Below are 22,188 nucleotides of genomic sequence, written 5' to 3'. Positions count from 1 at the left end.
GCCAGATAACTGACCGGGCAGGTTAAGACAATTGGGAGCCCATCGTCAGTCTTGTACACTGGCAGAATAGTCCCTAATGGGTGTCTCTGTTCACCATGGAAGTAAACAGTGCATAAACCAGACATGCAACAGAAATGAAAAGATCTGTAGAAATTGTCCTAATGCATTTTTAATCATCATTCTTAAAATCCAACGATGTTAAATACATAGCACAACATGGAGTTACCCAAAATTGAACAAGAAACATGCAAGCCATCACAGGAAATGAAAAGAAAAAAAGGTTGAGTGGGATGGGTGAAACCAAATCCCTGCATTATAAAAAAAACTAAAAATTCAAAGTCATATTGGCAAAAGATCTACATGTACATTTCGCAAAGTAATAATTACAAAAGCTAATTTAAATTTAAGAATCAAAGTGCTGAGAATTTTGCAGTTGTATAGTGCTCATGTTTATTTAATTTATCCCGATCTATTTTCTTCCAGTTGGGAGTAATTGGCAGAAGATGGTGTCCATGAGTTGAGGCAACTCCTCCATAAGTGCTGTTTGGGTCCAGGGCAAAACTGGGACTTTTCTATGTAGTATACTATTTATTTGGATCCCATTCCCATTAGCTGTTACAATTTGACAAAAAAAAACAAGAACACGAAAGCATAAACACATGCCTTCTGGTTTTCCTGTACCAGTTAGCATCCCATTAGATATAAAAAATAATTACTTGTGTTAAAACAGACATTATACAGTAACTACCAATATTGGTGTCAGCAATCGTTACAAAACCTTATATTGTATGACGTCCATAATTTATGAGTTGATTCTTTTAATGTATATATACACATTGAGGGTTTTGTTTTTTATTTGACCGAGGAGAGATAGACAGAGTCACAAAGGCAGTGGGACGGATTTGTACCCCCGCCGACACTGGCAAGCATGTGTTGTAGGCTGCAGTCCTAACTGATAGACCACCCAGGCCACAAATCATGTGATTTTAACAGTGCAGAGAAGCGATACATGCTTATGCAGGTCTTAACAATGAGATTGTACATTGACTATTGGACAAGCAGAATTAAAAGTAATAAACAATGATAAGTGTGATAAGTTTCTATTCGAGTTAAATGAGTCTTACCACAGGAAACCTTCCTTGAGTTCAGTGAACTTGTGACGGACCATGAACGAGGCCAGAGCGTCTGCTACCTGGGGAAACAAAAGCAATGTGGATTTAGTTCCCAGACTTTACTTCCCAGACATTGAGAATAGGGTTGGGCGGTATACCGTATTTAACGATATACACCGGTATTTATGCACGGACCGGTTTGGGTTTTTACTTTACCTTCTATAACGGTATTTGAATGTTTGGTTTGTTAAATCTGATACGCCGTGTGTAACGTCCATTTTTATAGTTTACTCCGCTACTTGAGTCATCCCTCTCCACTCCCTCTCTCCATGCCGCTTTCCACACAGACCTAGTCCCATCCTGTCACTCAAGGTGCGCATTTGTTGTTGCTTGACCACGAGACACTTTCGTTCAGTCTGCATGGTCAATGCAGCACATGCAACAATGTTGATGACAACGATGTTGTTTCCACTTTGATCTTAATATAAATCCACAAGCGATCTATAATTACAATATTAGTTTTTGTTTCTTACATCTGCAAACAGCTAGATTGTATTTTCTTAGCAAGTTAAGCTAAATCGTGTTAGCCACTAATGCTAATCGCTAGTTAGCTGGCTATGGTAGGAGACTAAACTCAGCAAAAAAGAAACGTCCCCTTTTCAGAACCCTGTCTTTCAAAGATAATTAGTTAAAATCCAAATAACTTCACAGATCTTCATTGTAAAGGGTTTAAACACTGTTTCCCATGCTTGTTCAATGAATCATAAACAATTAATGAACATCCACCTGTGGAACAGTCGTTAAGACACTAACAGCTTACAGACGGTAGGCAATGAAGGTCACAGTTATGAAAACTTATGACACTAAAGAGGATTTCTACTGACTCTGAAAAACACAAAAAGAAAGATGCCCAGGGTCCCTGCTCATCTGCATGAACGTGCCTGAGGCATGCTGCAAGGAGGCATGAGGACTGCAGATGTGGCCAGGGCAATATATTGCAATGTCCGTACTGTGAGACGCCTAAGACAGCGCTACAGAGAGACAGGACGGACAGCTGATTGTCCTCGCAGTGGCAGACCACATGTAACAACACCTGCACAGGATCAGTACATCCGAACATCACACCTGCGGGACAGGTACAGGATCGCAACAACAACTGCCCGAGTTACAACAGGAACGCACAATCCCTCGATCAGTGCTCAGACTGTCCGTAAAAGACAGAGAGGTTGGACTGAGGGCTTGTAGGCTGTTGTAAGGCAGGTCCTCACCGGCAACAACGTCGCCTATAGGCACAAACCCACCGTCGCTGGACCAGACAGGACTGGCAAAAAGTGCTGACAAGTCGCGGTTTTGTCTCACCAGGGGTGATGGTCGGATTCGCGTTTATCGTCGAAGGAATGAGCGTTACACGAGGCCTGTACTCTGGAGCGGAATTGATTTGGAAGTGGAGGGTCCGTCATGGTCTGGGGCGGTGTGTCACAGCATCATGGGACTGAGCTTGTTGTCATTGCASGCAATTTCAACGCTATGCGTTACAGGGAAGACATCCTCCTCCCTCAAGTGGTACCCTTCCTGCAGGCTCATCCTGACATGACCCTCCAGCATGACAATGTCACCAGCCATACTGCTCGTTCTGTGCGTGATTTCGTGCAAAACAGGAATGTCAGTGTTCTGCCATGGCCAGCGAAGAACCCAGATCTCAATCCCATTGAGCACTTCTGGGAACTGTTGGATCGGAGGGTGAGGGCTAGGGCCATTCCCCCCAGAAATGTCCGGGAACTTGCAGGTGCTTTGGTGGAAGAGTGGGGTAACATCTCACAGCAAGAACTGGCAAATCTGGTGCAGTCCACGAGGAGAAGATGCTGCATTAACTACTGCAGTGCTGGTGGCCAATCCAGATACTGACTGTTACTTTTGATTTTGAACCCCCCTTTGTTCAGGGACACATTATTCCATTTCCATTCGTCACATGTCTGTGGAACTTGTTCAGTTTATGTCTCAGTTGTTGAATCTTGTTATGTTCATACAAATATCTACACATGTTAAGTTTGCTGAAAATAAACGCAGTTGACAGTGAGAAGATGTTTCTTTTTTTGCTGAGTTTATAAAACAGTAAGTACCTCAACGGACCGCAAAGGTAATCACTCCACAAACTATCACCATGCCCTTAAGGAAAACACAAATATTATGGACACATTAGAAATAGTGTATATATGGAGACTAAAAATCCCCGACCTAGTGAGATATACAGAGGAGACTTAAGCTAGTCGTCTTAACTACTTTTTCTCTTTCTCTCTTGCATCAAAGTTTAAAAAACGTTTAATAGGAGACAGAATGTGATTGGATGATCATCTAATTGGCATTCACATAACTCTTATAGAATTTCCACGTGGACGGGGATATTGGAAATTTAATCAAAGTTTCCTGGAGGATAACTTATTTTTAACTAAGACAAAATAATTTAAACTGAATTTTCCCAGTATAATATAGGTTCAGCAAATCCCCTTATTGTTTGGMATACCTTTAAAAATGTACCTTTAGAGGTCATTCAATTCAATATTCATCAATAATAAAAAAGCAGTTTCTGGCTAAAGTGACAAGACTAACTAATCCATGCACTAATAGTTTAGGTAGATAGAAATAAAAATGATACTACAGATACAAAATAAGTTAGAGGAAAAACAAAAATAACTTGAGGAACTTTTTCAAGAACAATCTAAAGTAATCTATTACAAAAATAAAGCAAAAGATCTGAAAAATGAACTAAATTCTTCCTGAATCTCCAATACAGGAACGCTAACAAAAAMAATTTGCAGAAACTCGWTACTGAATACGGAGTCATCTATGATTCTCCGAATTATATTTTAAGAGAGGAAGTGAATTATTTTAGGCAGATGTTCTTTCCCGTCTCATCCTCCCCCACTGAATGAAGATTACGTTAAGGAATTATTTCTAAATAATATWAAAAAATAGAAAATTAAATGTACAGAAAGATCAGCGCGAAGGCCAAATTACAGAGGAATAACTGAGGCTATTAAATCCTTTCAGTCTGGAAAAACCCCAGGGCATGATGGCATACCGGTAGAGGTATGTGAAGCCTTTTTTTGATATACTAAAAGCTCCATTGTTAGATTGTTTTAACTACTCCTATAGAAATGGTAGTCTGTCAGGTACTCAGCAGGAAGGTCTGATTTCTATATTACTAAAACAAGACCCAGATGGCAAATATAAAGACCCAGTCTATCTAAAAAACTGGAGGCCCCTTATATTTCAATGTTGTGATGCAAAAATACTAGCGAAATGCATAGCACTCAGAATTAAAAAAGGGTTTTACCAGGTATTGTTCATCCTGATCAGACAGGTTCTTTACATGGACGATACATTGGAGATAATATACGACAACTACTATAAATAATAGAACAACATCAAAGAGCCCACTATTAATTATATAGTATCATCAAGTACTCTCCCTGCTTGCTAGACAATTGTGAACTGCCGGGCGCAGTGGTCTAAGCAGTGCGCTCTGGATCTGAGCGTCGTGTGTTCCAGCCCAGAGCTCTGCCGTAGTTTTACATTTTTGGGGTGAGCGCCGAGGACAGCATATATCGACATTCTCTTTTCAAACGTCCAAAATCGACATGTGTTTCTAGTGACCTGCCTGCACATGCACCAAGCAGTTGTTCAGCCTCATACCTTCATATCCAGACGGTTAAAACCCACTCACTTTTTCAGGGGCGTCCTCATGGACAGCATGGCCACACTGAGGGAGCACCTGCATCTGGAACTTCCCTGAACACAAACAGAACACAAAACTTCATGTGCAACACACTTCTATTGGATTTAAAGGATGTGACTGTAAACCAACAAGGAGTGGGTGGGGGAAGATCTACAGTGGGATTTCACGGTCACTATCGGAGCCATAATTGTAAACAACCAACCAACCTAACYCACATTAATCTATGAGGCCGTCCTCACCTTGCATCTGTCCAATTGTGAGATCTTTATCAAGCCTGTCCACACCTGTAAAGAGGGAAATATTATATCAACAATGTGTGCTCTAGTCCAATGTCAAAGACAAAAAGGCATTTTAATTATATTGAAAACAATTTAAAGTCATGTGGATTAAAACTGACTTAACTAAGGGACTCACCAGCGAGCAGGAGCAGTTTTGGCACAGGGCAGGAGAGGAAGAGGGCAGACAGTCCACTGAACCAGCCCTCCCAGTACTTCTCTGTCTTTGACAGATCAACCTGCCAGGTATAGAGGCTCTCCTTCACCTAAAGAAGGCCAAGAGACTGTTTATTTAACTAGGCAAGTCAGTTAAGAACAAATTCTTATTTACGAATGACAGCCTACCCTAGCCAAGCCCTAACCCGGACGACACTGGGCCAATTGTGCGCCGCCCTGTTAATTTACTCTTCATGTACACACTACAACAGACTGTGTAAAGGTGGGAAATGTAATACACACTTCCCCAAGATGACATATGCACCCAGATGTATACACCAACTGGGTTGTTCCAAGAAAAAAATAAAATCCTTTTATATTTTAAGTAGAAATTGTGCACCAATATTGAATTTTAAAAGCATGATATTAAATTAAGTTCCCTTTAATATAGACCACATGGAGAATTCAATAKATCAGAATTTTTATATATACACTGAACAAAAATGTAAACGCAAAATGTAACAATTTCAATGATTTTACTGAGTTACAGTTCATATATGGAAATAAGTCAATTTAAATAATTTCATTAGGCCCTAATCCATTGATTTCACATGACTGGGCAGGGGCGCAGCCATGGGTGGGCATAGGCCACAAAAGGGCTTTATTACAGACAGAAATACTCCTCAGTTTCATCAGCTGTCCGGGTGGCTGATCTCAGACGATCCCGCAGGTGAAGAAGCCGGAAGTGGAGGTCCTGGGCTGGTGTGGGTACACGTGGTCTGCGGTTGGGAGGCCGGTTGGACATACTGCCAAATTCTCTAAACTGACGTTGGAGGCAGCTTATGGTAGCAAAATTAGCATTCAAATCTCTGCCAACAGCTCTGGTGGACATTCCTGCAGTTAGCATGTCAATTGCACGTTTACTCAAAACTTAAGACATCCGTGGCATTGTGTTGTGTGACAAAATTGCACATTTTAGTGGCCTTTTATTGTCCCCAGCACAAGGTGCATCTGTGTAATGATAATGCTGTTTAATAAGCTTCTTGATATGCCATACCTGTCAGGTGGATGGATTATCTTGGCAAAGGAGAAATGCTCACTAACAGGGATGTAAACAAATTTGTGCACAACATTTTAGAGAAATAAGCTTTTTGTGCTCATGGAAAATGTTGGGGATTTTTTATTTTAACTCATGAAACCAACACTTTACATGTTGTGTATACATTTTTTGTTCAGTATAAATAAAGGCTCGCTAAGGGGCCAAAATTCAGTATTTTGACAAGTCTCTCCGTCAACACTATCACTTCCAGGAAGATTTTAAACAGAATTGAAAAGCCCTAGTTATTTTGTTGCTTTCGATTCATTCATTTATTTCATGTGATTAGTTATTCATTTGTCCCTCATTTTATGGTCACCCCTATAATGTGAACTGAGCTCTCGTTTTAACATGGTGAAACCATTCATAAAAATAAAATGTCTAAAGAAACAAGTTACACTTCTCAACATGCACCGAATTTGTGGAACAGCCCAGCCACTAATGCCTAAGACTCATGCATACAAACCCACCTGAACACATACAGTACATTCGGAAAGTATTCAGACCCTTTCCCCACATTTTGTTGCGTTACAGCCCTATTCTAAATATATGAAATAAAATGTTTTCCCATCAATCTACACACAATACCCAATAATGACAAAGCAAAACAACGTTCAGAAATTTTWGTATTCAAAATAAAACAGAAATACCTTATTTACATAAATATTCAGACCCTTTGCTATGAGACTCAAAATTGAGCTCAGGAGCATCCGGTTTCCAATTTATCATCCTTGAGATGTTTCTACAACTTGGAGTCCACATGTGTTAAATTCAATTGATTGGACATGATTTGGAAAGGCACACACCTGTCTATTTAAGGTCCTACAGTTGACAGTGCATGTGAGAGCAAAAACCAAGCGATGAGGTCGAAGGAATTGTCAGTAGAGCTCCGAGACAGGATTGTGTCGAGGTACAGATCTGGGAAAGTGTACCAAAAAATGTCTGCAGCATTGAAGGTCCAAGAACACAGTGGCCTCCATCATTCTTAAATGGAAGACGTTTGGAACTACGTAGACACTTCCTAGAGCTGGCTGCCCGGCCACACTGAGCAATCGTGGGGGAAGGGCCTTGGTCAGGTAGGTGACCAAGAACCCAATGGTCACTGACAGAGCTCCACTGTGGAGATGGGAGAACTTTCCAGAAGGACAACCATCTCTGCAGCACTCCACCAATCAGACCTTTATGGTAGAGTGGCCAGACAGAAGCTACTCCTCAGTCAAAGGCACATGACAGCCTGCTTGGAGTTTGCCAAAAGGCACCTAAAGGACTCTGAGACCATGAGAAAGAAGATTCTCTGGTCTGATGAAACAAAGATTGAACTCTTTGGCCTGAATGCCAAGCGTCACATCTGGAGTAAACCTGGCACCATCCCTACGGTGAAGCATGGTGGTGGCAGCATCATGCTGTGGGGACGTTTTTCAGCAGCAGGGACTGGGAGACTAGTCAGGATCGGGGGAAAGCAAAGTACTGAGAGATCCTTGATGAAAACCTGCTCCAGAGTGCTCAGGACCTCAGACTGGGGCGAAGGTTCACCTTCCAACAGGACAGTGACCCATAGCACACAGCCAATACAATGCAGGAGTGGCTCCGGGATAAGTCTCTGAATAAGTGTGGCCCAACCAGAGCCCGAACTTGAACCCGATCGAACATCTCTGGAGAGACCTGAAAATAGCTGTGCAGCGACGCTCCCCATCCAACCTGACGGCGCTTGAGAGGATCTGCAGAGAATAGGAGAAACTCCCCAAATACAGGTGTGCCAAGCTTGTAGCGTCATATCCAAGAAGACTGTCGTGGAAATTCAGTACTGAGAGAGACTTGGTCTTGGTAATTTCTTCAAACAATCATCTATTTAATATCGATTAATTATTGAAATAATGAGACCGTCAGCCCACTATTCTTGACTGACTATTAGGCTGAGAGTCTAGCGTTTACAGATGATGCACAGATTTTCTATAGCTGATACCAAGATTGCTTAGTCAGTCACTTCTAACCTTCCCATAAGCCACCTTGGTTATCTACACAGGATGGTATTCTCTCTCTCTCTAAAATGTGGAAAAAGTCAAGGGGTCTGAATACTTTCCAAATGCACTGTAGGTATAAAATGTAGTTATGTTTTTAAATCAACAACATTTCCCACTAATCAGCTCAGCCCTGACCTCTTGGTCGTCCTCCTTCTTTCTCTTGTGATTGGATTCTCCTTCCTCCTCCTCCTCCTCCTCCTCCTCTTCAATGATGACTTCACCGATACTTTTGGAGACACCTGGACTGTTGAGGGGTTCCTCACATCTATGGAAGAGGTAAAAAACTGTATTTAGTTACAGGTCCTGAACAGTCACATCTTAAAGTCCAGACTTACTTTTTCACCTGGCCTCCCATGGACACCCGGGCTGACTCAACGTTTCGGATCTGTCCACTCTTCACACTGATGGGGGATGGACAAGTTCAGAGAACACATTACTTGGATTATGCTCTATTAGTAAAGCATTTGAGTATTTTTACACTTCAGCGTGTATGGACAGCATCTCACCTCCACTCAATGGCATTCTCCACAGACTTAAAGGTCTTTGGTCGACTCCTGAGGAAATTCTGCATACTGTTCAAGGCATCCATTGCTGTGCCTGAATAAATACAATAACATAAATATGATTAACTAATCAGTCAATCAATAAATTGATGAATACGCCTAGTTGTGTCAAATCACTTTACTAGAAGCATATAAAACAATGAATTAATCCGTTCTCTTTTTTCAGCTCCCCAACTGCTGCTTATTTGATCATCAAAAGTCCCGATCATGGGACAAAAAAAACCAACACAAGTACTATAAATCACCTTCCACGACGTCAATGACGCAAAGGCCAAGTAACGACGGCACGTGGTTGGCTGCAGCGGTATGAACTGCTATAGCTCCACCCATGCTGTGTCCAATCATCATGATCGGAGGCGGGTTTTCTCCATAGAGTGCTTCAACCACTTTGCCAATGTCCCTGGTGGAGACAACACCAGCATCAACCAACTGCAGGAACAATCTCACTCATACAAACCAGCCTTATTCAGCTCCTCAAACAACCACAGAAAACAGAATATGGAGAATATAGGAATCTCTGTCCCTTAGTTTCCAGAGCAGACACAGAAAGAGATGTCAGTGTCTTCCCACTGGCACTTTGTTGATATAAACACTATTTTGGGGGATGCAGCAAGCCTGTTTTCTCCTTGCATCAAACAGCAGATTAGTGTCTCAGTGAGAAGCAGCAGCAGCAGATGGTTCATCTGACTCAGTCCTCTCTCCAGCAGGTTCTCTTCACCCCCCTGCAGTACACCTACACCACTGCCTCCTGTCCTGTCCTGTCCCCTCCCATACCATCTCAACAACCCAATACCTCCCTCATCACTCGCCCTGCAGAACACTCATCTCTGAATGACAGAGCGTGTGGGTAATTTTATCTGTAAATGTTAGTAGCCAAAAAATTCCTGACAACTTACTTGGCCATTGTTTCCGCTGAGAGATCGTCAGAATTCTTTACTTTGGTGTCACCTGTGTGGGACAGAAAATTAAATAAAAAAAATAAAAAAACGAATACTATTGAGACGATGAATATGAGGTAACCAGATGAAATGTGTGTTATCATGAGGAAGAGTTAGCCACTCACCATGGGCCCTGAGGTCCATAGCCACCACCCTGCAGTTAATTCTGCTGTATATCACCTCCTGAAAACACAAACACACTCTGTGTAAACTGTTAACTCTGGCCTGAATGCAGTGTCAATCTGTGCTATAAGGCAGGCTCACAAACATCCTGCTCCATATTCAACAGTCACTTAACACAACCTTAAATGCAAGACATGTTGTGATGGTACAGTGGTTCCTCCTTTAAAAGTTGCGTTATACTGCAGCACACCTTGCGGACTGCTGCAGCATTCTATGGCACGTTATTTAATTGTCAGACATTTTCTTTTTCGTTAATGCAAGTTAGTGCTAGTTTGACCACCAGAGGGCAACTTTGAGAAGCATTTGATAGTCTCCCATATTGGCATTACTAGATAATTGAAAACCTTTTTTGTAATAACATAGTATATGGGATTGATTAAGAAATTTGGCTTTATTAATTTGATTCATATTATGGTGTTTCTATTCCGAGAAAAACAAAACCCTCAGGGTTTCCATTAGGATGGAATGGAAAATATGGCGCTGTACAARGTGACAGTTGGGAGTAGGCTACAGCATAAGAGGATTGGAGGATTCTAAATTAATATCTAACAGGCATAACATTTCCACACCATAACTGTAGTGTAACCAATGCTCATTTTGCCTATGGCAGGCATACAGTATATCAAAAAAGATTTTTTTCAATGATGTGACTTTCCGCCAATAACTACATTTAGAGGATTTGAGGATTTTACATTAATATCTAAGGGGCATTTTCTGTTAGGATCTGTGAGAATATCTAAGGGGCTTTTATATAATTCTAAATTAATTAATAATAATAGCTTGTTTAAAAAGTAAAGATATTGGAGATTTCGTTTTCATTTAACCTAGAGTGAGCGAGAAAAAGGCAATTCTTGAACATGGGGTGAGACATTCTCACTAATTTGTAAATAAAGCCAGTTTGCTATTTAGAATAATTTATTTCTGGAGAAACCTAACTTGATTATTTAGCAGACATCACTTGCTTATATTCTGTCAACACAGAAGGATTAGTCTGACAAGTAAACATAGCCTACAATACATACTGTAGTAAACATGGGAAAGTGCCTAATTCCTTACATAACGGAGAGCAGGCCATGTCCAGACTTTCCCGGTGACCTCAAGTACCCTCAATAATGGCTGTAATAGAGAATGCGGGCAAGCGGGAGACCAGGGTTCAATTCCCCGATGGGGAGTATGGAGTAGGCTGTGTCCTTGTAAATTAGAATTTGTTCTTAACTGACTTGCCTAGTTAAATAAAGGCTACACTAAGAGCATAACATTTCTACACCCTAATTTTCTAATCCTAGTCTAACCAATACCCAAACGGAGATTCAGTGAAAATAAAAATCTTGTTGATTTAGCAAGACAAGTCCCCATGCTTGTCTCAGAGCAGCGCGAAACGGTGCTAAAATAGTTGTAGGCTATTGCGTCTAACTTCAATATGCTCTTTAAATAAATAAGACCTACACAACTTAACAGCAAAGAGCAAAATAATCCTAACAAAATAAAATAAAAACCTTAGTGTAACAGTTTTAGTAAGTAATACTGAAGTCGTGCACAATTATCAGTTTCACTGACAGCTGCAACTTAATTTTGTATTTTATTTTATTTTTATGTCGCCCATTCATTGTCAGACACATAGTAGGACCCAAAAGCATAATCAGAACTCTATTTCCCCCTTGTGCTGGTTTGGAGCAATGACGTGGTGACGCAGGGTACCGTACTAAATCACAAATTACCTCTAAGTCCCGCGGCGTAATGTTGCAACATTTAAAGGAGGAACCACTGTAGTGTGTGTACATAAAACAGGATGGGTGCTCTATCTGGTATTTGATAGTATTACTCACAGTGAACACAGCCCAGGAGAGAGCAGAGTGGCCTCCTCCATGGAGTAGTAGAAGCACAGGACCATGCTGGCCACTGCTATAGATTCTGAACGTGTGCAGAGTAGTCAAGGAATATAGAGTACAGACACATCAGGGCTTCTGTTAAAGCCGATAAAAAAAATATCCTATGGCAAAATAATGCTTTATATTCATTGATGGAAATACCAATTGATGGAAATACAGTAGACTCTCATGCTTATCGGTCTATAGGACAATTTCCACAACTTTGTGGAATTTGGCCACGAGTCATCGTGCATCTTATTTATCCAACAACTATCACAACTAAACTCAGCAAAAAAAGACCGTCCTCACATTGTCAACTGCGTTTATTTTCAGCAAACTTAACATGTGTAAATATTTGTATGAACAAAACAAGACTCAACAACAGACAAACTGAACAAGTTCCAAAGACATGTGACTAACAGAAATTGAATAATGTGTCCCTGAACAAATGGGGAGGGGGGGGGGGTTAAATTCAGAAGTAAAAGTCAGTATCTGGTGTGGCCACCAGCTGCATTAAGTACTGCAGTGCATCTCCTCCTCATGGACTGTACCAGATTTGCCAGTTCTTGCTGTGAGATGTTACCCCACTCTTCCAACAAGGCACCTGCAAGTTCCCGGACATTTCCGTGGGGGGGGGGGGGGGGGGGCTCTCACCCGCCTAGCTCTCACCCTCTGATCCAACAGGTCCCAGACAGACGTGCTCAATGAGATTGAAATCCGGGCTCTTTGCTGGCCATGGCAGAACACTGGCATTCCTGTCTTGCAGGAAATCACGCACGGAACGAGCAGTATGGCTGGTGGCATTGTCATGCTGGAGGGTCATGTCAGTACCACATGAGGGAGGAGGATGTCTTCCCTGCAACGCACAGCGTTGAGATTGCCTGCAATGACAACAAGCTTAGTCCGATGATGCTGTGACACACCACCCTAGACCATGACGGAACCTCCACCTCGATCCCGCTCCAGAGTACAGGCCTCGGTGTAACACTCATTCCTTTGACGATAAACGTGAATCCGACCATCACCCCTGGTGAGACAAAACCGCACTTTTTGTGAAGAGTGAAGAGCACTTTTTGCCAGTACTGTCTGCGTCCAGCGACGGTGGTTTTGTGCCCATATGTGCCGGTTATGTCTGGTGAGGACCTGCCTTACAACAGGCCTACAAGCCCTCAGTTCAGCCTCTCTCAGCCTATTGCGGACAGTCTGAGCACTGATGGAGTGATTGTGCGTTCCGGTTGTAACTCGGGCAGTTGTTGTTGCCATCTGACAAGTAAACATGGCCTACATACAATACATACTAGAGGTCGACCGATTAATTAGGGCCGATTTCAAGTTTTCATAACAATCGGTAATCGGCATTTTTGGACACCGATTATGGCCGATGACATTGCACTCCACGAGGAGACTGCGTGCCAGGCTGACTACCTGTTATGCGAGTGCAGCAAGGAGCTAAGGTAAGGTTCTAGATAGCATTAAACMTATCTTATAAAAAACAATCAATCTTAACATAATCACTTGTTAACTACAAACTATTTAGTTTGTCCTGCGTTGCATATAATCAATGCAGTGCCTGTTAATTTATCCTTGAATCACAGCCTACTTCGCCAAACGGGTGATTTAACAAGCGCATTCGRGAAAAAAGCACCGTCGTTGCACCAATGTGTACCCAACCATAAACATCAACACCTTTCTTAAAATCAATACACAAGTATATCTTTTTAAACCTGCATATTTAGTTAATATTGCCTGCTAACATGAATTTCTTTTAACTAGGGAAATTGTGTCACTTCTCTTGCGTTCTGTGCAACAGAGTCAGGGTATGCAGCAGTTTGGGCCGCCTGGCTCGTTGCGAACTGTGTGAAGACCATTTCTTCCTAACAAAGACAGCCAACTTCGCCAAACGGGGGATGATTTAACAAAAGCACATTTGCGGAAAAAAAWGCACAATCGTTGCACGAATGTACCTAACCATAAACATCAATGCCTTTCTTAAAATCAATACACAGAAGTATATATTTTTAAACCTGCATATTTAGTTAAGAAAYTCATGTTAGCAGGCAATATTAACTAGGCAAATTGTGTCACTTCTCTTGCGTTCATTGCACGCAGAATCAGGGTATATGCAACAGTTTGGGCCGTCTGGCTCATTGCGAACTAATTTGCCAGAGTTTTACATAAATATAACAACATTGAAGATTGTGTAATGTAACAGCAATATTTAGACTTAGGGATGCCATCCGTTAGATAAAATATGGAACAGTTCCGTATTTCACTGAAAGAATAAACGTTTGGTTTTCTAAACGATAGGTCATTAATATGGTCAAAACCGTAAACTAAGGCTCGTATTTCTGTATGTTATTACATTATAATTAAGTCTATGATTTGATAGCGCAGTCTGACTGAGCGGTGGTAGGCAGCAGCATGCTCGTAAGCATTCATTCAAACAGCACATCCCTGCGTTTGCCAGCAGCTCTTCGCAATGCTTCAAGCATTGCGCTGTTTATTCAAGCCTATCAACTCCCGAGATTAGGCTGGCAATACTAAAATACCTATTAGAACATCCAATAGTCAAAAGGTATATGAAATACAAACGGTATAGAGAGAAACAGTCCTATAATAACTACAACCTAAAACTTCTTACCTGGGAATATTGAAGACTCATGTTAAAAAGAACCACCAGCTTTCATATTTTCTCATGTTCTGAGCAAGGAACTTAAACGTTAGCTTTCTTACATGGCACATATTGCACTTTTACTTTCTTCTCCAACACTTTGTTTTTGCATTATGTAAACCAAATTTAACAAGTTTCATTATTTATTTGAGGCTAAATTGATTTTATTGATGTATTATATTAAGTTAAAATAAAAGTGTTCATTGTTTATTCAGTATTGTTGTAATTGTCATTACTACAAATATATATATAAAAATTGGCCGATTAATCGGTATCGGCTGTTTTTGGTCCTCCAATAAATCGGTATCGGCGTTGAAAAATTATAATCGGTCGACCTCTAATACATACTGTAGTAAACATGGGAAAGTGCCTAATTCCTTACATAAGGGAGAGCAGGCCATGTCCAGACTTTCCCGGTGACCTCAAGTACCCTCAATAATGGCTGTAATAGAGAATGCGGGCAAGCGGGAGACCGGGGTTCAATTCCCCGATGGGGAGTATGGAGTAGGCTGTCCTTGTAAATAAGAATTTGTTCTTAACTGATTCCATATGTGTTACTTCATAGTTGTGATGTCTTAACTATATTCTACAATGTAGTGTTGGATTCAACATTGAGATATTAAATAAATGATAGAGAAGAAGCATAGAATATTAGGAGTGAAAGAGACGACTGGGTTTTATGTCAGAAGTTAATGGTTTTGTACTGTAGAAAGCCAGATGGCGTTGGAATGTGTTGGGGGACGGGAGGAGAGCACCGTGCTGATACAGGAAAGACAGATGGACATCTGTGGATTAGGTAAGGAGGTGAGGTCAGATCCCCTTAAGCGAGTAATAAGGGTTTGGTATCCTGTTACCCTTTTCCTGTTGCACCATAAGATGTAAGGATTGGAGGAGTGTCTTAAGTGGGATGTATATAACTGTGATGGTGAGAAATGTTTTGCTGTCTGAATACAGCTGTACAGAACCTTTGGGAAGTATTAAACTTGGTTAAGCTTCTCTAGTGTCTGTGAGTCATTTACTCTGAAAAATAAGAACCTAACAGTAGATGTCCAAACTTTTGATTGGTACTTGCTTAATTAATTTGATTAATTACAAATGTCGCAACAGTTGTTATTGTACCTGTCCCGCAGGTGTGATGATCGGATGTACCGATCCTGTGCAGGCGTTTTTACACATGGTCTGCCACTGCGAGGACGTTCAGCTGTCCGTCCTGTCTCCCTGTTGGGCTGTCTTAGGCGTCTCACAGTACGGATATTGCAATTTATTGCCCTGGCCACATCTGCAGTCCTCATGCCTCCTTGCAGCATGCCTCAGGCACATTCATGCAGATGAGCAGGGACCCTGGACATCTTTCTTTTGGTGTTTTTCAGAGTCAGTAGAAAGGCCTCTTTAGTGTCCTAAGTTTTCATAACTGTGACCTTCATTGCCTACCGTCTGTAAGCTGTTAGTGTCTTAACGACCGTTCCACAAGTGCATGTTCATTAATTGTTTATGGTTCATTGAACATGCATGGAAAACAGTGTTAAACCCTTTACAATGAAGAGCTGTGAAGTTATTTGGATTTTTACAAATTATCTTTGAAAGACAATGTCCTGAAAAAGGGACATTTATTTTTTTGCTGAGTTTATGTGCACAACATAAAGAACCTATTTTAAAGGGGATTTATTTTGCTTCTCCATAGCCCATTCATTGAATAAAAATTCTAAAAGCAATTGCCTGTTAAGAACAGTTTCAATGCGTGATAAAAAAAAAGCTACCATTTTTATTGGTAATTGAAGCACCATTAAACTGCAGGCAACAGGCTATCAGCGCATCACCCACCACTTTACAATGTGAACTGGAAGCAGTATGCATTTTGAAAAAGAAAACAAATTAATTGTTTGAAACCTGAATGTTTTACTTATATGATGAGGCATGTCTTAGCTTGCTTCAAAGCAGCCTATCTCTGCAGCGCTCCACCAATCATAGTGGTGACGAGAATGGACAGACAGAAGCCACACCAGAACAAAGTACTGAGAGATCCATGATGAAAGCCTGCTCCTAGAGGGCTCAGGACCTGACTGGGGAGAAGGTTCACCTTCCAACATGACAACGACCCTAAGCACACAGCCAAGACAACGCAGGAGTGGCTTCGGGACAAGTCTCTGAATGTCCTTGAGTGGACCAGCCAGAGCCCGGAGTTGAACACGATCTAACATCTCTGGAGACACCTGAAAATAGCTGTGCAGCAACGCTCCCCATCCAACCTGACAGAGCTTGAGAGGATCTGCAGAAAAAAATAATGGAGAAACTCGCCAAATACAGGTGTGCCAAGCTTGTAGCGTCATACCCAAGAAGACTAGAGGCTGTAATCGCTGCCAAATACCTAAGTAAAAAGCTGTAAAGTAACAAAAATGTGGAAAAAGTGAAGATGCATCTACCGTAGCTTTGATTGGACTGTCAATATCATACTTTCAAAATCTTAGCAGGCAAGCAGTCATCATGAATCATGTCAACAATCTACTGGCAAATCCTTTTCAATCCTTGTCATATGAAGATAAACTTAGATAAAACGTTTTGGTGCTCATCGGCCATTGGACAAACATTAAACAACAAGTTGGAAATCTCAAATTCAACAATGAGTGGTTTGTAAGGAATCAGTGGCTAACTGCAACCGTTGCAAAGCAATCACTATTTTGCTTCCCCTGCCTGCTATTCGGTGGAGGGCGTGTGGTCCAAGTCTGGGTTTAAGGCTGTCTTTTCCAAGCTTAAAGGATTAACATTCACATGCAACACTATGGGCCAGAAAAGGTTGAATGCATTGGTCATGCTGTCAATCCAGCATGACTTCTGCCGCGTTCAAGACAAATGGATACTCGGAACTGGGTAATTTCAGACTTCAGTGAGTTCAAGACCTATGGGAACTCTGGAAAAAAACGAGCTCCAACTGGGAAAATACGTTTTGAACGGTGATCCAACTCAGAATTCCAAGTCGTGAACTCGGGCCTCTAGTTTTTTTRCGAGTTCCCAGTTGTCTTGAGCACCACAAATCCAGAGAATGCAAGACTTTGATGACAACGTTTCATGACAAAATTTGCCCAAAAGATGGAGCGCCGCGCCAACTTCCTGTTCAAGTGCGCGCAGCACAACGATGACTCCAAAAATGTCTTGTATGCTGCTGCATAAATTATATAATATGCCAAGGAGATACGTATACTGTAGCTAAGAAAGTAATACTAAGTGTATGTTGTGTAGTAAGCTGTTAGTAGCCCATGTGCCTCACCCTAATAATTTGGTCCCTTTCCCCCTCAGAATTTAGCCTACTGTTCTGACTTGGTGGTGGTGCACATGTAGCCTATAGCATCTTTTAGAGAAATGTTATCATCGAATATTGAAAGCTTTCATTGTCTGCTTATATGACCCCGTTATTTATACCACGGTTCTGACTTGGTATACAGGGCGAAAACTAAGAACAGCCCATGTTCTGAATTCTGTCGCTGTACATTTCAAAAGTCCCGAACAAATAGTTATATTGACTACGTCCGTCTTAGCTCGCTCATCAATGTCCTAATCAAAATTACAGATCGCCTCTTATCTCATCATTCCCTTATGCCATAGTTTGTACATCTCAATTGTAAGTAGAAACCACATTTGTTTAAGCAAGTCATCTATATCAGCWGMTTTTTTTTGTTTGTTTTTTTAAGGCAGTAAATGAGGCTAAATGAACTGTTTCGCTGCCAGACAAGGCTCTGCTGAAAGCCAGGTGTAGCAGTGGTAAGAAATCACTCCATGGTGCTGAAAAGAAAGCTCTGCTGTTGGGACAGCTTTATGTAGACCCTAACAGTTTGTGGGCACCGTTTGTCACCATTATAGTGCAATTCATGTATTGTTTAGTGGCTTTGCTGGAATGCATAAGTATATTAAAAAATAAAAAATGTTAAAGGAGTTTGCCCCACCAAGATTTACATGCCAAAATCGCCACTGTTCAAGGCACATTATCTTCACACATATTTAACATACTGTTCACTGACAGCAGCAACTCAATAATCAGCTGGGACTATTGCCACCGGCGCTGCCCAAATTGCGGGCACCCCCAAATAGGCATAGGTCTACGAGTTTATGATTTAAAACAATTCACAGCTATTTTTCTTTTAATAAGTTAATGATTATCAATTCCGCTGTGGCCAAGTCATATTTCCATTTACTTTCCTATTGGATCCACCGCTATGCCATTTCTCTCCTGTGCTATTGGTTTTCATCTCAACTTTCTATTGATGTCCAGAAGCCAAAGACACCATACTGTACTAGTCATAATAGCAACCCATCCTAGTTGTTGCATCTTTAGATTAACCCTCTATTCTAAGTTTCTAACATATGGAACCGCTATAAGGTTTGCTGTTTAGAATGTTGTTTTCCCACGAATTGCATTTTGGCAATTGCTTGAAAATGAAGTTCTATTGTCTGCTTCATCACAGGAGTTACACGTTATGTTAACGCCCTAATGGGTTCTTAAAGGCGCTGCATGGTCAATCCGCCTTCTGTATTGGCCGTGCAGCATTTACAGACACAAGGGCATTCATACCTCTTCCACTTCGCGGAGAAGTGCAGAGCTGTTGTCAAGGAAGTGAGTTTGTGTTTCCAGGACCTCCTGCCCCCACCTAATGTCAACCAATCATGTCAATGCAGAGCTATATGGAGCCCACCGCATTGTTACAAAATGTGGGCAGCGCATGGTGATGCAGTACAGAGCTCAATAAGGCCTCTGTATGCCTCCTGAGGCTCAGCAATTTACACATCCTCCATATGGAGTCTCTGACCACATTTTCGGTTCAAGCACAAATTGTCTCTTACAATTAAAATGTCTCAAATGGCCGGTAAATGTAAATCTTCCCGGTCAAGATTTTGTCCAGTGCCACATTATATGCTCATGATGCACTGGATCAGGATTTACACGCTGTATGAAAGGCTTTGTATTATTTTTTAAAAACACGATACATTATTCATGGTTCTATTCAATGTGTAGAAGTACAGTAGCAAGCTTATGGGCTCCGCAGTAAAGGATATATCTTTGCCGTTATCGTTTTCCACTTCAACATCTTCCATCGTTTCAAAGTATTGACTCCAGGACAGAGGGGAGAAGTCTCTCTTCCGTCCAGGTCTGTCTCAGGTGGAGTATAAGAAACAGGAAGATTATTTTAAACAAACAGTGTAGTCAATCCTACATTATCCCCTAGTTCAAGCACAGTAGTACACACTCAAATAACAATAGTGATGAATATGGAGGCAGCACAACCCATAAAAGAGTCGTAGCTAGCAAGCTTAGCAACTGCTTTCAGAACGGTCACTTGACTCGGACTCAAGTTACTGATGATGACAGCCTTCTGACCTGTCAAAACCAGCTGTCTGTCGCACTTGAATGGAACAACAAGTGAATAAGAGCATTGTTCACGACAAGATAATACAATTGAAACGCCTCACTAGTTTCAGTACCCAATGTCAACTGTCAGATAGATTGAACTGTTACTTTAGCTAGCTTGCTAACCTTACCCATTTAGCTTGCTAGCAATGTTGTGAACTTAGCTAGCTAGCTTTGCCACAGTTAAAAATAGAAAGAGACTTGTTGGCTCATGTTAGTCAGCTATGCATTCTCCAGTTGCAGTGCTTAGTCACAACTATCAGAGAAAACCTCGCCAAGCACCTCAACTACTGTACTGACTATGAACTCACCCCATTCTCATTTTAGACCCAGACTGCAAACCTCCTGGCACGGGAGGTCTGGAGGCTAACAAATTCAAATGCAGCTGTTTCTCCATTCAGTCGAACGCGGGGCCAAGGCCGTTCAGTCAACTACCAAATCTTGCCCCTCCTTCGAACCAACCATACGCTACGATTTTTCTTCCAATACCGGGTAGCTTTTTCGCAGCAACAAATTGAAAAGAAATCTGCAAATGCAGCTAATATTGTTCTCATTTCACGACACAACCAATCCTCTCCCACAACCCGTTTGCCACATTGCACTCTGGGATATGTCTGCACACTGTACACCATTCTCAACTAAAACATCGAGATACAGACATACAAAAACTACATTTCCCGGAAACATGGCTTGACATATGTAAATAGTAAAAGATGACGTAATCATTTTTACAGAAATTATAATCATTATCATAATGCCAACGGTTATAATCATAATAGTCATAACTGGAAACCTAATCATCATCATCATCATCATCATCATCATCATCATCATCATCATCATCATCCCTGGGGTGCAAGTTAATGTAATACCTCTATGGATGAAAGGCATCAGTTCCCTGCATGGAGGTATGTACCCCTTTGTGTGCAAGTGTGCATCAATAAAAGGAGGTAAAGTATATTACTGGTGGGCACTACCATACAGTAACCAGTAGAAGGCAGTGTGATGCAGGGCAAAGATGAGCAGTGCCCTTTTTATACACACCTGAATTCTGACATGTGCAATGATGTGTGTATGTTCTTGTGTGTCTGTGGTAACAGGGATTGTTACACCATGCCATCATCATCATCATTCTTCAATCTGCCCCATCATTGCCTTCCCCCCTGACCAGGATGAAGGTTGATATTTCTGAGATTCCGTTGTGAGGTGCTGAATGCCATGAGGTAACAGCACACATATTATGTAGTCATGGAGAACACAGGCAACAACCCCAGTTACTGCTATGTCCTTCAGTTAACCTTCTATACTCAAACAGATGTTTTCCTCTATCCTGAAAGTATGCAAACTGTCATTAATGAAAATAGAGTCATCCCCTATGTATATGGTCATGTCATCTATTAAATTACCTAGGTGACTCCTACTACTAGAGAATATCCCTCACTGCAACAAAGCACTAGAGGGCAATACAGAAGATATTATCAGAGCTCAACTACAGACCAGTATAACCCTGTAGAGCTCTCTCAGGAACAAACTGTCCTTGGCTACAGTGAGTGACTGAGTAATAGATAAATTATTGTTAACGGTTCCCCTCTACACTGTACATAAAGTACATACAGTATAACACCCTCTGTTTCCGTATCATAACTCAGCAGACATAACAGTTGTTGGTGACGTTGTGGCTTATTGATGTGATAGAGAATATAAAGCTGTGGTTTGATAACTTCCTGGCACTGTTAACTTGAAAGAGGTGGTGGGAGACTATCATTGAGCACAGACATAAACACATACACACTCTCTTGCTCGCTTCAAGCACGAACACACACTCAAGAAGTCTTTCAGATGTCAGCTGTGAAGCTCTCCAGTGTTTAAAGGGCCTCTCATACTAGTAATACTAGTGACACAGAAGGAAATAAACCGTCAGGCTTATAGAATCAGAGTTTTACATGGAACAAACAAATCCCCAATGTTCCTCAGAGGAACCTATTTCCCTGTATCACAGCATTTACTTTCTGCACATGCAGCAGGTGCTCAATGTACCACATGTATACTGTATGTACTTTTACCCATTACTGAATCAGCGTACAAGGCCTTGTAGACATTTTGATTCCAATATGTTTTATATAGTATCAGTGAAACCAAGTGCTGGCAGGCAGACTCTGGCTGCTATTGCCATG

At 41.4% G+C, this 22,188-nt stretch overlaps 1 protein-coding gene across 1 annotated transcript; it reads right to left on the bottom strand.

The window, feature by feature from the left end:
* Positions 1 to 151: 151 nt before the first annotated feature.
* On the bottom strand, positions 152 to 20,612 carry LOC111950709 (protein phosphatase methylesterase 1). The gene is made up of 14 exons (XM_023968521.2): positions 20,326 to 20,612; positions 19,663 to 19,756; positions 11,907 to 11,999; positions 10,023 to 10,080; positions 9,856 to 9,907; positions 9,205 to 9,359; positions 8,903 to 8,993; positions 8,732 to 8,797; positions 8,532 to 8,661; positions 5,263 to 5,389; positions 5,088 to 5,132; positions 4,837 to 4,901; positions 1,125 to 1,192; positions 152 to 612 (listed from the first exon to the last, which is right to left on the bottom strand). Exons 1-14 carry the CDS (start codon positions 20,409 to 20,411, stop codon positions 609 to 611), a joined length of 1,134 nt encoding a protein of 377 aa, XP_023824289.1. The 5' UTR covers positions 20,412 to 20,612; the 3' UTR covers positions 152 to 608.
* Between the last annotated feature and the right edge of the window lie 1,576 nt (positions 20,613 to 22,188).

This window comes from Salvelinus sp. IW2-2015, linkage group LG23, assembly GCF_002910315.2.
Source record: "Salvelinus sp. IW2-2015 linkage group LG23, ASM291031v2, whole genome shotgun sequence".
Classification (NCBI taxonomy): domain Eukaryota; kingdom Metazoa; phylum Chordata; class Actinopteri; order Salmoniformes; family Salmonidae; genus Salvelinus; species Salvelinus sp. IW2-2015.
Note: the sequence above shows the minus strand (reverse complement) of the source record. Positions and strands in the feature narration are given on the sequence as shown.